The following is a 17947-nucleotide window of genomic DNA, read 5'->3' as shown; positions in this document are numbered from 1 at the left end:
AGATTTCATTTTGACAGGAATTCCTGAATACCCAAAGCAAACTCAAAGTCTGACCTGGGTTTCTATCTCAGCCCAGGATGTTTCTGAAATACATGAACAGAAGGATTTGGAGATTTTGGGCTGTTTCCCGGGGACTTATGATCTGATGTTCTATGGAGATACCCAACTCTCTCCTTGAGCGGGGCCAAATCCCCAAAGATCTCAGACTCAACCCACTTTTCTCAGGGTTGGTCCAGGGCAGAGCTGACACAGCTGTAACACTCTAGAGCACACCCACAACTGTGGATGAACCAGGACAGAATGGGGTGGAAGAAGGATACAAGATCACCCATTTGTCCAATGGGGCCGTCTGTTGACAGTCATGAACGCAATAACGACGGGAGCCAGTATTCTCTCTCACATCAGCTGTAAATGAAAGGTCTTCAAAACATGACAATTTTGCTTTATCTTTAATTATTTTTTCATTTTGCAGAAAAATAAAGGGACTCGTCATCGAGTACTTTACCTTGAGTAAAAAATCAGCCAAGTGTGCACGTGGTTTTTTTCCAAGTATGCACAAGAATGGAACATTTCGTTTTACGAGTGTGAGATGTTTGATATACAAATCTGCCAAGAGGCTTCCTCCACATTGGTCTGGGACTAGGCAGAACAGGCCCTGACCTTCCGAGCGAGGGAAGGAAGACCAAGCAGGTCTGAGCCAGGTAAACGCCCTTGGGTGAGGTCCGTGAAAGATAAAGTCAGATCTCAAGGGCAGAGAGCTTTAAATATTTTTGTGCTCCACTTAGTCTGTTCCCTAATAAGTGAGAAAATGAAGATGTGGGTGCACAAAAATTCCATGGCCTTTAAGGCTTGCAGTGGGGACAGGGGGCAGAGAAGAGGCGGTCTGGTGCTGCAAAGGTTAGTCCCTTGTACCCAGCGAACTCAGGAAAGTTCACTCGATTTTGCTACATACCTGCAGCACTGGGCCTGGAGGTAAACTGGTTGGGAGAGAATTCAGAACTGGAAATTCTGGGCGGCCCAGATGGACGCCCATCCCTCTCCCAGGCGCGCCGGGATCCCGCGCACAGCTGCGGGGCGAGGGCAGGGTCCCGCGCAGCGCCCGGCCTCCGGCCGCTGGCCCCGCCCCCTCCCCGCCTCCGAGTGGGTGCGCGAGCCGTCTCCGCCCTCGCGCGGGAGCTGGGAGGTTGCGAGAGCCCTACCGCAGTAGCCGCCTCTGCCGCCGCGGAGCCTCCCCAACCTCCTCAGCCGCTCGGAGCCGCGCCCGGAGCCCGGCCGTAGAGGCTGCAGTCGCAGCCGGGAGCCCGCAGCCCGCGCCCCGAGCCCGCCGCCGCCCTTCGAGGGCGCCCCAGGCTGCGCCATGGTGAAAGTGACGTTCAACTCCGCTCTGGCCCAGAAGGAAGCCAAGAAGGACGAGCCCAAGAGCGGCGAGGAGGCGCTTATCATCCCCCCCGACGCCGTCGCTGTGGACTGCAAGGTCCGAGGTCGGGGAAGCGGGTGCTGGGCCCGGCCGGGGAGGGCTGCGTGGGCTGGAGCGGCAGTGCGCCCCGAGGTGGCGGGCGCTGGGCTGGCGCCGCGGGGACAAGTCCTCGAGAGAGCCCGGCGTTCCCGTTTCCTGTGGGGCCGCAGCTCCTTTGTAAGGAACTGCGTGTGCTGGAAGCGGTGCCTGACGCGGGGTCGGGGGCTTGGGAGGCCTGGAGAGGGAACGATTGGCTAATTGTGCCGAGGTCCCGGTCGTTTGTGCAGTCCGGGGAGCGTGCGTGCCGCCAGGACTTGGCTCCTTCGATCTGGGGACCGTCAGCGACAGGCACAACAACAACAACCGAGTTTGGCACTTCCTTCCCAGTATAAATAATGTACCTAAAATGGCTGACATCATTACAAGCCTAAACCTCTGTTGTTTCCTACTTTCGTTTCTAGGCTTGAACAGCACTTGGACTAAGTCCAGCAACTGTAAGCGTCTTAATTTTAAAAGTGTTTCTTTACCTCCTTTTTCCACGGCCCTTCGGTAGTGGCAGGTGAACTTCACCTGGAGAGGGACGAAGGGACACTCCGCCCGAAGTAGATTTGGGCTGTCTCTTGCCATTACTGGTAGAGGCCAGTAATAACTATGTGGGTGTTAGTGAAAAACGAATAGTTGGCATTTAAATTATATCAGCGTCTTTATGAGGACTCCTGCTGCGTGAAACTAAACATAAGAAATTTGCCCCAGGGTCACTAATAAAATTCTCCTTCGTTTTACAAAATCTCCCTTTAATCCTAGGAAAATTCATGAAGTGGGCTGTTATTGTGTTGACTTTTAGTAGGTTAAGATCATATTTACTTAAATATGAGTGTAATTGTCTCATAAGTTAAAAAAGCCCACAGCCTCTTACCGAAATCCTTTTTAGGCTGCAAAAATTAGAAATTAAGTGTAAAGTTATGTTGCTTATCTTTTTTGTTGTCGTTAGCATTTTTCAAGACCTATTATCAGTAGGGTAAATTTAGTTTTAACTTAAAAAAATCGGTGTGCCACGTATGAATAATAGGAGTTTTAATATGGACGAATAAAAATTCTTACTGAAAAATAGGCCACTAATAATACTGTAAAAAATTCACAGTATAATGGTAATCTAGACATAATTTATTATATTCTGAATATAATCTGCCTTTATAATGGTAATCTTACTTTCTGAAATGTTGTGATAAAAACAGACACGTCAGGGGTTGATTTCGAAATGACTTGCCTTGCCTTGAAATAGGAACTGAACTGATTCCCTAAAAGGATTAAGGGTTTTGGTTTTCCGTATTGGCATTGTTTTCCTGAAGCCATTGCAAACAATCTTGGTCTTTAAAGAAAATGTTTGGAATGCACAGACGAAAATTCTAGTAGCAAATTATTATGTTAGCTCTTTGTTTATACATTTATTGTATCTAAAATAGATTGAAAGTCAAGTACCCAGTCACAACAATCTCAAATATATGTAGTCTTAATGCTATCACATATATTTATACATTTAAAAATCCTATTAACAAATACAACTGCTCCCATTTAGAAAGAGAGTGAGCAAGCATTGGATGATGTCACTTCAGACAGCTTTTCTCTGTTCCGCTGTAGTGGAGATTTGAAACTCTGGACAAACATCAGAATTACATTTGCTGAGCACCATTAAATCTGACTTCTGACAATTTTTGTCATTTCTGAAATAGTGACTCTGCCACATTCTCAAAATTGCTCACGAGTTCACCATATTTAAATTTTGTGGTTGTTGCAGCTATAAGTAATCATTGGTAGCTCCGTGTTTTGTTTTCCATTTTTTATTTTCTCAGATCCTCCATATCCAAAGAAAAATACTGCTGGGACTAAAGGTTGAGGGCCAGAGTCATCTTTGTAAACCACCCAGCAGTCATGGATGAGTTGGTAGATACAAAATGACTAATTCTCTTTCCAGCTATAAGATGAAAAACTTCTTTAGGGGATGACAAAATATTTCTCTACATTGAAAGTAGAATCCTTTAATCAGTCAGTCGCTTAACGGGAAAAGGAAAACCTTAATGACAGACTTTTGTGAAAGAAGTTCTGATCTTTTCATTTCAGAGCTTGGGCAGTGATTACATAATGTTCTCTTGCTCCTTGCGGGTGACTCTGTGGCAGCCACCTTGTCTGACTGCCTGGACTGGGAACACAATCAGCCTTAATGTGTTTTGCCGAGGGCATTTCCTTTGCCTGCTTGGTTGAAAGAATCAAACCAAGCTAGTTAATGGCCCAGAACTCCTGAACAAGAGTTTTTTCTTATCTTTAACCCTCCTAGATCACAATATCCCACAGACCAGTGTTTTCCAAAATGTGCTCTTAGGGACCGCCTCCTCTGGTATCCTCTGGAGTTCTGGTTTTAAAATGCAGATTCTGCTACCTTATGCCACAAGAATTCTGATCACTCTAATCGGCTGGCTTATATAACATGCATTCTAGTACTTTTGCATTGCTTCTGTCTTGCTGTTTTTTTCTTCTGCAGGGTGAGAACTCTCCGGAAACAGTTCCATTACCCCATTTCTCAGTCTTATCTTTTCAGTAGCTCTTAATCGTAACAGCCGTTTCTGTTGGTTGTTTTATCTCAACTAGCTTGCTGTTTATTCTTTTCCTGCATTTTCCCCTTAATTGTTTTCACCTTCCTCCTCTCCTAGTAGGCATAAAGCTCTTAGAGCTGTAGACAGCAAAGATACGATGTATTTTGGGTAACAAAAGTGAATTTGAAATTATATACATGTTTTATGCTATAGGCAACAATTTATTTTTGTGTCTGTACTTTGAACCTTGGGAAATTGTTGTATATTTGCAAATACCAAAATACTTGATGTACTGTATCAGAAGACCCAGTTCTGTCATTACATAACTGTTTGATCTTGGGCTTAAATTTTTAGGTTTTCTGTCTGTAAGATGAGAGGGTAGGACCAGATGGCCTGTAAGGATTCTTCCAGTTTCAAAAATCTCTGAAGATACTAGGATTACGTAATTATATTGGGCAGAAATTAAATTGTTTTAGTTGTGAAAAATAACAACTACCTCCTCACTCTAACCAGACTATTCCCTTTCTTCCTTTTGGTGTTTTACATGTTACATTCTTCCCTCATATCAAGTAGCAGTGGGTCAAAGAGAAAGGAGATGGGTAGAGGTATTATGTAATAAAGCACATTGTCACTTCTGTTTACCTCACAGTGAACAGTGAAGTTGTCAGCACCTCTTTGTTGCAGTGCCTGCTTATGAAACCCCTTTTCCAGTATCAGGCTGCAGAATAGCTTAAGCTTGCTTCATATGTTTCCCTGCAAGTTGTTTTGCTGACAAATAGTGTTGCTTTCTCTCTACTCCACTTTGTAGATGTTCTTTAAAAGGAGAGAGAAAAGTAAAGTGCTGATATAGGAAAGAAAATAGTGGCAGGATGAGTGCATGAGAGAAAGTGAGGGCTGACTAGCCCCGTATGAGTTCTGAGTTACCCATGACAAATAGCTATTTAGACCCTGGTTCTTTATCCTTTCTGGTTTTCCCTATTCACACAATCAAGACTGAAGGTTTTGATAATTAAGCTTTTCATTTGTGTTGGTGGTTTTGTTTGTGTGTGGGGGGGGGCAGTGAGGAGAAGAGACATAAAATGCATGGCCGGCCATTTACTGTAATGTTGATATAATGCTCTCAAGGGATTGAGAGCTTGGTTCTCCTTAACCAAAGTGCATCTTATTACCTAGTTATGTAATTCCGTGTTTGCAAATATTAGCCAGTGAAACTTTTACTTTACATTTTGGTTCTCCATGAGGGTATTAATGTCTGAAGTGAGGGTTTAGTGCTGGGAAATAAATGAATTGCCTCGGTGCATCCCCAATGCCTTGGCAGGACCTCCTGTGTACACATCCCTGATAGGACCCTGCTGTTGCATATTGAGTATGCAAGGTTACATATTGCACAGGATTGTAGTCTTCCCAACTAGACAGAAGTGCGTATAATATACTTGGCATAATAAGCCCAAATGACCTCATGGAATTCATCTCTGACATATAAAAGGTTTGTGTGACTGGAAGTATTTTTTAAGCAGAAATATCTCAAATACATTTATGGTACAGACTTATTTAAATTAATTTAGAATTTGACTTACACGGTGTTTATTATGCATTGCCAAATCTTGACTTGCGTGTAAATGTACATAGAAAAATGTACTTAGTAGTCATTGAGGGAGATTTTATTTCTCTTAGTTTTATCATACCATAACTTAAATGTCTGGAGTGTCTATTCAAAACCCACATTCTTTTTCCAAAAGGAAATACTACTTTCTGAATTACTCTTTTAACTAAAGCTTCTTGAACTGCTTTGTATGTCAGTGTCAGTAAAGGAAGATCCAGAAAAAAAAACCTTTTTGGGCTACCAGTGAAATCATCCTCTTACTTTTTTGGCAAATGTGGCATTTTATTAGAGCTTAAAGGCTAAAGGAAAAGAAATTAAGGACTTTAGACTGTTACTGCAACCTGTTAAAGGAGTTGAGAATTCTGAATTTCTGAATGAGGTGATTTTTGCCTAAATGATGTACAAAATATTAACACTGGAGCTGTGCTTCACAATGAAGGTCTTTTACAAAGTAGAGAGATGAAAGTTGAAAATTGGAAATTACAGATATGACATTAAGGACATCATTTTTGAAAAATCTCCACTTAATTGTGGTTCTCCCTTTTAATTAGTACTTACAACACATATTTTTAATAGCTTTAAGGATATCTACAATACGACCTCATTTTATAAGTGTTACCAACAATTGAATGAACAAGATTAGTTTAAATTATTGTACATTCTTTAAGCTCTTTTATTAGAGAAAAAAAGAACTTTTTGCAATATTTCTATAATTGTACTTGGGGAAAAATCAGGTAAGAATGAACATAGACTTTTTATTCTTAAACAGAAAAGTTTGAATCTTGAGTTGTAGAGATGAGAAAATTACCCTTGTTTTTATAGTAGAGAGATATTCTAATTTTTCACTTACTGTTTTATTTTTCAGTACTGATAAGTTACCAGCAATAATTTTATAATGTTGAGCTAATATAAATATGACAAAAGAGAAATAAAATTTGCGCAGCTTATATATAATACCACTTCTAAGTTAAATATCCTGGACATTTATTTGGGAAAGTGATACTAAGTATGGTGTTGGATATTATACTTTGAAATATTTGCATAAATCGTTTTTGGCATAGTTGAATTTCATACTTTAAAAAACCAGATTGGTGGATTTTTGTATTTATTTGAACGTTTAACTTTAAGGCTCAAATTACTATTTTTTTTTTAGTGAGAGCAAGTTTATTCAGAAAGTAAAGGAGTAAAAGAATGGCACTGCATAGGCAGAGCAGCCAAGGCTCAAATTATTTTTAAAAGTTGTTTGTTTTCAGAATGAGTTAAGGATAAAGCTTAAGTCTTAACTATTTTCTCTGCTTATATATCATTATAATGTTTTAGATTATTTTATATAAAAATTTAAAAAGATGCATTGTTGATTAAATCACTTGAATCTCTGCAATATCCAAACGCAGACCCGTTTTATGCTGGGGAAAATTATTTTTGAGAACCAGTCTATTTAACTTTGCATGATCACTTTTCAGTTTTTCATTTTATATAACTGCCCAATTCATTTTTTCCTTGCTTTTATTTTAATACTGGGACATAAAATTTCCTGTCAGTTTTACCTAGGGCAGTGCTAGGCATGTTAAGCAGAGAAGGCAAATTCTGTGTCTCCTGGGCTGAAGCAGATGAATTGTTGAAGCTGGGGTTTTTGCATATGAAACAAGTAAGAATATTCTTGGTTTTCCTGCCAGGCGTGGTGGCTCACGCCTGTAATCCCAGCCCTTTGGGAGACTGAGGCCAGTTGATCACCTGATGTCAGGAGTTCAAGATAAGCTTGGCCAACATAGCAAAACTCTGTTTCTGCTAAAAGTACAAAAGCATTTAGCCGGGCATGGTGGCACACACCTGTAATCCCAGCTTTTTGGGAGGCTGAAACAGGAGAATCGCGTGAACCTGCGAGGTGGAGGTTTCAGTGAGCTGAGATTGTGCCACTGCACTCCAGCCTGGGTGACAGAGCAAGACTCCGTCTCAAAAAACAAAATAATATTCTTGGTTTTCATTTTTAAAACATTAGTCCAGTGTTGCTTGATCCTCCAGTTTTCAAAGGCAAGCTAAAAATCAGTACTATTTTAATTCATACAAGAATTTTAGCCAAAAACACTCAAGCCATGGGCGACTATTTTATAACCTCCTTTAAAGTGGAACGCAGGACTGGCAAATTATAGCCGGTATCTTCAAATACTGCCTGCCTGCTGTTTTTCTGTAGCCCGTGGGGTAAGAGTGATTTTTATATATTTTAATGGTTGGGAGAAATATCAAAGGAATGATATTTCTCCTTTTTGCACAGTACCGTCACCGAATTGGTGGGAAGGGGCTGCTGCTATTCAAGAAGCAGTAGCACTAGCAGAATTCAGGCTATACAGTCATTTTTCAAAAGGTTTAAATTTTGTCTCTACCACTTACTGTGATACCTTGGGTAAGTTACTTCAGTTCTCTGTGTCTCAGTTTTTTCATCAGCAAAATGGGGAAAATAATAGCACAATGTCTGGAAAATAATGTCACAATTATCTGTGACAATAATAGCACAATGTCTGGAACAGAGTTAAAAATCAGTAGATTTCAGCTACTGTTATTTTTATTTATTTTCATTTTTTGAGAAGGAGTCTCGCCCTGTCATCCAGGCAGGAGTGCAGTGACGCGATCTTGGCTCACTGCAACCTCTTCCTCCCAGGTTCAAGCGATTCTCCTGCCTCAGCCTCCCAAGTAGCTGGGATTACAGGCGCCCGCCACCGTGCCCGGTGTTTGTATTTTTAGTAGAGACGAGGTTTCACCATGTTGGCCCAGTTGGTCTCGAACTCCTGACCTCTTGATCAGCTACCGTTATTAAAGTCCCAGTTTTCTCTCCTCATCATTCTTGTTTTGGAATATTACTCCTTATATTACTGTTACTGCTTGTCCCTACCTCACATGTCAATAACAATATTGTTGGTACTTTTTTCACAGCAAGGCATTCTGGTAAAGATTCATTCCTGCAACATAAAAACCTTTAGGATTCGGTAGATGTACCCATTTTCATTTAAAAATGTTATTTATTCATTGCATAATAGGTGTTAATAGAATTTGAGTTTTACCAAAGTAATACTAAATTTTAATATGCAAATACATTGTCCTGCACTATGTCAGAGGAACACACTTTAAAAAAATTGTAGCATCATTGTATACAGTAAAATGCACAGATCATGAATATACAGTTAGATAATTTTAAGTATATATACCTGGGCTGTAACTCCCAGTCAAGCTGGAACATTGTCATTAACTCAGAAAGTTATCTCATGTCCTTTTACAATTTGTTCTCCTTAGAGGTAATCACTGTTCTAATTTCTCTCCCCATAGATTAATTCAAAGCAATCACATTCACTCCTTACCTTCTTCTGGTCTTTTATTAACCATGGTGACCACTAGACCCTCTTCTGCCTTTGTGCAATTTAGGAAAAGATCCCCTCTCTGATGTTTTGGAGAATAGAACATCAGCTGGATTCTAGACCTACTGATCCCCTTTGCCTGGCGTCCTTGCACTGGAAACAACCTGCCCAACCATACATGGTGATCTTAACTCCGTGTTTCTCATGTTTTGCTCCTGTGGGGGTGGTGTGGCGGTCAACAGAGTCTCACTCTGTCACCCAGGCTCGAGTGCAATGGCATGATCTCAGCTCACTGCAACCTCCGCCTCCCAGGTTCAAGTGATTCTCCTGCCTCAACCTCCCAAGTAGCTGGGATTACAGGCGCCTGCCACCACTCCCAGCTAATTTTTGTATTTTTAGTAGAGACGGAGTTTCACCATGTTGACCAGGCTGGTCTTGAACTCCTGACCTCAAGCGATCCGCCTACCTCAGCCTCGCAAAGTGCTGGGCTTGCAGGCTGAGCTACAGCACCTGGCCCTCCATGTTTCTCTTTTAACTCCTTATTTCTCTAAATCAGTGGTTGTTAAACATTTTGCTCTGAGAACCCCCCTCCATGTTTCTCTTTTAACTCCTTATTTCTCTAAATCAGTGGTTGTTAAACATTTTGCTCTGAGAACCCCTTTATACTCTTAAAAATTGTTCAGGATCCCAAAGAGCTTTTGCTTTATGTAGGTTATATATATTTTCAAACAACCAAAAAGATTTAAGAAGACTAACAGTAACATTGTTTTACATTTGGCAGTGCCCTTTACTGAATAGCTTAATAGAAGATAGCTGGATTCCCCTATCAGCTTCTTCATTCAGTCTGTTGTAATATAGTGCTTAGCTTCTGGAAAATTGCACTGTACAATTTTTATTGTATGTAAACATTGCAAGAGAATGAAAGTGAAAATGACAGTTTTATTATTTAGTTTATTAAACTAACACAGTCTTAGTTTTATTATGAAAAATGTTTGACGTTGTGGATCCCCTGAAAGGTATTCCTGGACCACATTTGGAGAATGTGTACTCTAAATACTTGCTTATACTGCTGTTTCATGGTTTGTTTTTCATTTGTTTTATTTTTTGCAGTTTTAGATAATACCTATTGATAATAGCTACATGGAAGGTGAATATTTAGCTTTTTCTGTGTATTTACACACTGCACACATAATCTGTTCTCCTGTTATAGCAATTTCTGGTTCAATTGATATTTAGTGTTTTTTATTATAATTGACATAAACATTATTTACATTTGAAAATTGTTGTATACTTTTATTTTACTTCCTTTCTTGTATAACAGCTTTTTATTTTACTTGGATTTGATCATGCTTTTTGGGGCAGGAGAGAGGGTTCCTTAATTTTCTATATACTTACTGCTCCTTCATTTCTCAGATTCTGACAGCAATATAATTGTCTTTCTGTATCTTCAGACTCACCAGGTAACTCACCAAGTTTCTTTCTTTCTTCTTTTTTTTTTTTTAAATGATTTCTTGCCTGTCATTCATTAGTTTTCTAGTCCAGACTGGTTGCACTCTAGGTGTGTTGCCATACAAATGTCTTTAGAGTCGTAATCATCTTGGCAGAATTGCCTTCATCTTCATCACATGTTAGATCTGCAGTTTTATAAATCTGAAGAAGAAGATACATTTTTAAAAAATCTGGCGTGTCTGAGAATCATTATTCCATCCTCATATTTGATAATTTATCTGGGTGTAAAATTCTAGGTTAGCATTCATTTTTCTCTCAGCATTTTGATGGCATTGCTCCATTATCTTCTAATGTGATGACATTCTGATTCCTTGTTTTACATGACTTTTTTTCCCCCTTTGGTTGTCTACAGGCTGGAGATTTTCTGCTTATACCTTTTTTTTTCTTTTATGCTTTCAGCTTTCAGCATTTTTATTGATGTGACTTGTCTGCTGTCATTCATTTTCATTCTTTGTGGCTTAAGGTTTATTTGTTTTATCCCTTTACTATCACTTTATTGAGCTTTCAGGAGGAAGTAAACAAACATTTAACTGGAAATCAATATTAGAAATTCAACTCAGCTATCTTGATAGCTTTTTAAAGATTTGTTAGAATATTTCCTTTTACATTAAAAATTGACTTAATGATAATTAATAATGGATAATAATGGAAACCGTCTGAATTACTATTAGCATTAATTTAAGATCAGACAGGATGGTCTAGAATGATTGATGAGGCATCTTCTGATAGTCCTCTTCAAAGTTCCAAGATTGTCTCCTTCATGAGGAATTTTAGAGGCAACTCATTACCAACTTTGTAGTTTTGCTTTGTGGCATTATTAAGTTTCACTTTTGTAATTAATATTTTGCCTTTTTCATTTATGTTGAAATGCATATGTGGTGGTGTGCCTTAGTTATTTTCCTTTATTGTTTTAAGTTCACATGTATATGATTTTAATACTTTTTGCTACCATCCTTTGTAATTTGATGAACAGAGAAAAGCCCTATTAATTTTGACAACATATTGAAAGTAGTATTACTGCCTTTGTAATAGTTCACACATGTAGGGCTTATTAGTGTGGGTCAATTTAAGTAAACCTTTTACAACATTTACAGTAGAAATTTACAGTAGAATTTACAGTAAAAATTCACACTGTGGGCCGGGCATGGTGGCTCACATCTGTAATTCCAGCACTTTGAGGCAGGAGAATTGCTTAAGACCAGCCTGGGCAACATAGTGAGACTGCCACCTACACAAAAAAATTTAAAAATTAGCCAGGCGTGGTGGTGCACATCTGTAGTCCCAGCTATTCGGGAGGCTGAGGTGGGAGGATCATTTGAGCCCAGGAGGTTGAGGCTGCAGTGAGCCGTGATTGCACTATTAGACTGTAGCTGGGGTGACAGAGCAAGACCCTGTCTCAAAAAAAAAAAAAAAAAATTAATTAAAAAATATATATTTAATCAAAATAATTTAAAAAATCAGGCTATGTGGTTTCTGGTTAGAAAGGAGTATTATCCAAGTGTGACATGGTGTCTGTACTTCATTTATTACCAGAGTTAATTTGCCTAAGCTGTTTTAAGTCAGCTTCCTTAAGCAGCACATGGAGTTAATATTCAGACCTTATTAGCTCTGTGATATTACATAAATAATTTTACTTCTCTGGGCCTCATATTTATCTGTAAATGATGTATTGGATTAAACTACTTTCTTGGTACTTCCGTAGGGGATCTGTTCCTGAGAACTGTATTGATCATATATGCTGAAGCATCTACTGGCTAGCCAGGTACTATAACTGGAATTTAAAAATTGCTAAGTACTCCAGCTTTCAAGAAATGTTGTGTAGCTAGGAAAGACAACCAGTTATGAAAACCAAATTAGTCACAACCTGTTTTAAATGCCTATATTTATTCTTAGAAGAAAATCACACCCCTGGATCCAAGAGCCAGGAGAGTGGTGAAATAGGGAGCAACATTCAATATTACCACTGAGTTTTTACTGCACATGCATTCAGTGCTAGGCAGTAGGGCTCATAGGGTCAAAGCACTTCTCACATGTAGAGAGACAAATATTCCTGATCTCAAGAACTATAATTATTTTTTCTAGTAGTCATCTTGTTTAACATTTAAAATTCCAAACTTGGACAGAAATTTTCTCTTAACTGTCCTCATTTGAATTATGTTGTACTTTCAGATGAATATATTTGGAATTTTCTTACCAAAAGTTACGCATTTTAAATGAAATTACCCATATTTGAATATGGATGTGTGATAATTGTATTGTTGAAAGGCACTAAAAGCCAGCATTTGTATAAAAGTGAATCTAGAACAGGTTTGTTCTTTTTTTCTTTAATCTTGACACTGAATTTTATAATGAATTATATAAAATTAGAGCGTTAGTATTGTGCTTAAAATTTTTAGGGAAACAGTTGACACTGGTAACAATGTGGACTCTAGTTTCATTCAGCCAGTGGTAGAGAAAATCTGTCTTCACCAGTTTATCTCTGGTAAAGGATATTATTAACAATAAATAACATTTGTGTATAATGCTGTTGTTTACGAACATTTGCCTCTTTGTGCTAGTCTAGGCTTTCTTTTTGCCATCCCAGTGCCTTTTACTCACCAATATGAATTTGAAATTCTGCTAAAATTTCACTTTATAAAATGAATACAAGGCCAGGTACAGTGGCTCATGCCTGTAATCCCAGCACTTTGGGAGGCTGAGGCGAGCGAGGCGAGTAGATCAGTTGGGGTCAGGAGTTCGAGACCAGCCTGGCCAACGTGGTGAGATCCTGTCTCTACTGAAAAGACAAAAGTTAGCCGGCCCTGGTGGCATGTGCCTGTAATCCCAGCTGCTTGGAAGGCTGAGGCAGGAAAATTACTTGAACCTGGGAGGCAGAGGTTGCAGTGAGCTGAGATGGTGCCACTGCACTCCAGCCTTGGTGACAGCAAGACTCCATCTCAGAAAAAAAAAAAAAAAGATACAGTTCTGTTCAGCGTAGATTGAATAAACACTGTATAGAAGTGATAGTCATGACCAGGCGCGGTGGTTCATGCCTATAATCTCAGCACTTTGGGAGGCCGAGGCGGGCGGATCACGAGGTCAGGAGATCGAGACCATCCTGGCTAACACGGTGAAACCCCGTCTCTACTAAAAATACAAAAATTAGCCAGGCGTGGTGGCGAGCGCCTGTAGTCCCAGCTACACGGGAGGCTTGAGGCAGGAGAATGGCATGAACCTGGGAGGCGGAGCTTGCAGTGAGCCGAGGTCGTGCCACTGCACTCCAGACTGGGCGACAGAGCAAGACTCCGTCTCAAAAAAAAAAAAAAAAAAAAAGAAATCATAGTCATTTTTTAAACTATATAGAAAAAAGAATAGGAGATTTTAAACTTATTATTCATATATGTTAATATTCTACTTTGCACTACCTTGCTTGTCTCATACAAAAGTGATTAAGTTATGATCCAGCTCTAAATGCATTGCGTTGATAGTCTGCCTTTTTTTTTTTTCCAGTTCTAACCTATTTTTATTTAACCTAAGACTGTGCTAGTTTTATGTGATGCTAATAATTTGGTTCAAGTTTCATAGATTTCTCACAGTAGTTACGTTATTATGCAATGACTTTAAATTTTATTTGTTTTTCTTTCTGTATTACTGCTTTTATGTTGCAGGATTTTTTAATAAAAAGTATGTTAATGAGAAATCTGTTTTATAGACCTTGTCGTTTGAGATTAAGTTCTCCTTTTTAAACCTTTCCCATTTGAATTCCAGTGCAGAATAATGCCTTAACGTCATTAATCATAACGTGTTGGTATAATTCCCAATTTTGACTCTTAATACTAATTTATCTTAACTAAATGAAATCTAATAATTGGCCAAAGGTCAGAGGCCTTTGTGAAATATATCATAGTACCTACAAATATAGAGAGCAGCTTTCTGTATAATGCCAGACACTTGGAAAACTGCTTCTTTTTTATGTGTCAGACATAATGTTTATCATGTGGACTTCCTGACTGCAGTTGAGACAGTAGCAATCTCATTTCAAAAGGCAAATTAAAAAGCAAAATTCAGATACTGATTTAAATGAATAAGAAAAAATGCAAACAAATGTTCGATGTCCTAATAGATTGTTAACTTTTCAGCCAGAGATTTTGTGTTTTACATATAGCAGATATATTTGGTAATCAATGCAGTTAATAATTAGCGGATCACCACATCATGTCCTTTTGATGCTTTCATACTGAGGAAAGAAACCTAATGTAGAAACCAAGTGAATATGTCCCAGTCTACAAAACCCAGAACTCAAAACCCTTTATATGGAAAAGTAGTTTAGATTGATTATTTAATATAAATAGGATCCCAGAAGGAAGTATACCCAGTCATAGCTGGAAATGAAGATCAGAGTTCAAAACCTAGCAACATGGTAGAAAAGAACTAGGTATATTTGGTCTCCAAGTAGGGAGAAAAAAAGATGAAAGGAGTTGAAAATACTAGAACATTAATGGGAAATCTAGTTTATTTGTTTTGTTTGAGATGGAGTCTTACTTTGTCACCAGGCTGGAATGCAGTGGCGCCATCTCAGCTCACTGCAACCTCCACCTCCTGGGTTCAAGCGATTCTCGTGCCTTAGCCTCCTGAGTAGCTGAGATTACGGGCACAAGCCACCACACCCAGCTAATTTGTGTATTTTTATTAGAGATGGGGTTTCACCGTGTTGGCCAGGATAGTCTCAGTCTCCTGACCTTGTGATCCACCCGCCTCAGCCTCCCAAAGTGTTGGGATTACAGGTGTGAGCCACTGCACCCAGCCGGGAAATCTAGTTTTTAAAAGTGCGAATCACTAAATTGTTTTAATATCCCAGCTGTTTTTCTGTTTTGGAAAGCATTATACCAGCCAAACAACACATCTGTGGGCAGCTGGCCTATATACCCCCATATTTACCTGTGTTACCCAGCATGTTTCTAAGTAACTAAATCTGTTTCTGAATGTTCAGTATATTTTGAGTTGAATATATTGTGTTGGATTTTTTCTCTGTATATATTTTTTGAATAAATAGTATTGGTTCTTTTCTCTATATATATTTTTTGATAATACAGTTTTTAACCCTAAGAGATATTTTCCTCTTTAGTATCCTGGTTACTAAAGCACTGTTGTTGCATTTGATATAGAAATGTAAAATATTATATCTGAGCGCTTTGAAAAATGTCTCTTAAAAGCTTCTGTCAACCTGTAAAAAAAGTTCAAATAGAGGTGCCTAAGAATGTGGAGTGATTTGTTAGTTTGAGAACAGAATTAAAATTACATGAAAATATATACATTTTTATTTAAGTTTATAATTGAAGCACATTTACTAAAGCCTCTTAGGGAACTGATTGAGGTGACCTAATTCTTAACTAATTGAAGTACCAGAAAAGAATTTGTCCTTCATTTTGTTTAAGATATAACTTCTTAAGTAATTTTATTTTATCATCTAATGCTGAGATTTATTTGAACTAGAAATTAGTACTGTACCAGAGTGAAAGTGCTTCTGAAAGCCAGGTCTTTCTGTATCTACTGTTGCAAGGTGGTTATAGGCCAGTGTGTGCTGCAGTGTCTTCATTTATAAACTGGGCTAAAAAACTTGAGGTTTAGGAAGATTAATTAGATAATAATTGTACAGCACCTGTGGGAGTTCTGTTACCTTTTAAGCGCAATGCAAGGTGCACCAGTTTTATTGCAGTAGAAGGGAGGAAATGTCTCGGTGACTTGTTTTAAATTAGGCCAGGTAAGGTTATATACCCCAGTGAAGAAGCTCTTGTTAGTGGTTTTTCTTTTTCTTTTTTTAAATTATGAAATATTTCAAGCACACAAAATACAGAGAACCTGAAGTGTATTTTGTACGTTTTGAAAGTCTTAAATATCACATACTTACAAAACACTTAAATATGTGGTGTTATATATTGTGCAACCTGCCTTTTTGGGGGGGTCAGCAATTATGTTTCTTACGCTTATCTAAAAATCAGCAGTGCTAGTACATTTTTTTTTTTTTTTTTAGTTTTTATTTTTTAATGGAGATAGGGTCTTGCTATGTTGCCCAGACTGGTCTCGAACTCCTGGGCTCAAGCAATCCTCCTGCCTCTGCCTCCTAAAGTGCTGAGAGTATAGCCATGAGCCACTGGGCCTGGTCACTATTTGAATCTTCTTAGCAGTATTATATGAATCTATAATAATTTATTTCAATTTTTTTTGTTGCCGACAATGTAGTGTATATTCTTGGACGTATTTCCTTACATATTCAAAAGTTTATCCAGGATTTATACCTAGGAATGGAATCGCTAGGTCATAAGATAAATGTATGTCAGAGGTGTCCAATCTTTTGGCTTTCCTGGGCCACACTGGAAGAAGAATTGTCTTGAGCCACACATAAAATACACTAACACTAACAATTGTTGATGAGCTGGAAAAAAAATCACAAAAAAAAATCGTAATGATTAAAGAAAGTTTATGAATTTCTGTTGGGCCACATTCAAAGCTGTCCTGGGCCATACACAGCCCATGGGCCACAGGTTGGACAAGCTTGATGTGTGTTTATTAGATACTGCCAAATTGTTCTCCAAAGCAATTGTACCTAAATTTTTGTCGAGTGGAAGTTCCCAAGTTCCCTTTGTTATACACTTTTTCTAGCACTTGGTGTTAGATATTCTTTTATTGCCTGGTAGATAGGAACTCAGTTGATTTCTTCTCCGCCCTCTGTATTAAAATATAATTTACATGGAATAAAACTCATGCATTTTATGTGTATAATTTGATTGAATTTATGATCATTGTATAAGGTCGTATATCCACCCCAACAGTCAAGATATGAAACATTTCCATCACCCTAATAAGTGTCTTCACGCCTGTTTGTAGTCAGTCTCTCCTTCCCCAGCCAGTAAGCTGCTTTTGTCATTATGGTTTTGCCTTTTCTAGAATTTGATAAAGATGTAATCATACAGTGAGTAATCTTTTGTGCTAGACTTCTTTCACTTAGCATGTTTTTGAGATTCAGTCCTGATGGTGTGTGTTATTTTGTTCCTTTTTATTGCTATTTCATGGTATGAATATACCACAATTCATTCACTCATCAGTTGATGGATATTTGGGTTGTTTCTAGTTTGGGGCTAGTGTATAAATAATGATGCTGTAAATATTAATGTACAAATGTTTGACTCAGTTGATTTTTGATTATTTAAAAATCTTGCCACCCTCTAATTAGTTTGAATAAGTTTGACTCTTAGATTTTCTACATAGACAAATTATTTACAAATAATAACAGTTTTGCTTTCTTTTTTCTAATACCTGATCTTGTTATCGTTTGTGTGCTTGCTGTAGGATCTCTAGTACAGTGTTCAATGGAAACAGTCAATTTTAGTGGGCATTCCTGTATTCCTCAATTAAAAGGGTATGATGAAGTATAAAGTTTCACCATTAAGAATGAGGCTTTCTATAG

The 17947-nt window shown here is 38.4% G+C and overlaps 1 protein-coding gene across 1 annotated transcript in view; it reads left to right on the top strand.

Moving 5' to 3' along the window:
• Nucleotides 1–1139: 1139 nt before the first annotated feature.
• The window catches only part of ITM2B (integral membrane protein 2B), a 29415-nt gene continuing 12607 nt past the window's right edge, over nucleotides 1140–17947 (top strand). The window contains exon 1 of the mRNA XM_010363859.2: nucleotides 1140–1474. Coding sequence (XP_010362161.1) covers nucleotides 1358–1474 — 117 coding nt within the window. The 5' untranslated portion in view covers nucleotides 1140–1357. The remainder of the gene's footprint in view (nucleotides 1475–17947) is intronic.

This window comes from Rhinopithecus roxellana, chromosome 18, assembly GCF_007565055.1.
Source record: "Rhinopithecus roxellana isolate Shanxi Qingling chromosome 18, ASM756505v1, whole genome shotgun sequence".
In the NCBI taxonomy this organism is placed as follows: domain Eukaryota; kingdom Metazoa; phylum Chordata; class Mammalia; order Primates; family Cercopithecidae; genus Rhinopithecus; species Rhinopithecus roxellana.
Note: the sequence above shows the minus strand (reverse complement) of the source record. Positions and strands in the feature narration are given on the sequence as shown.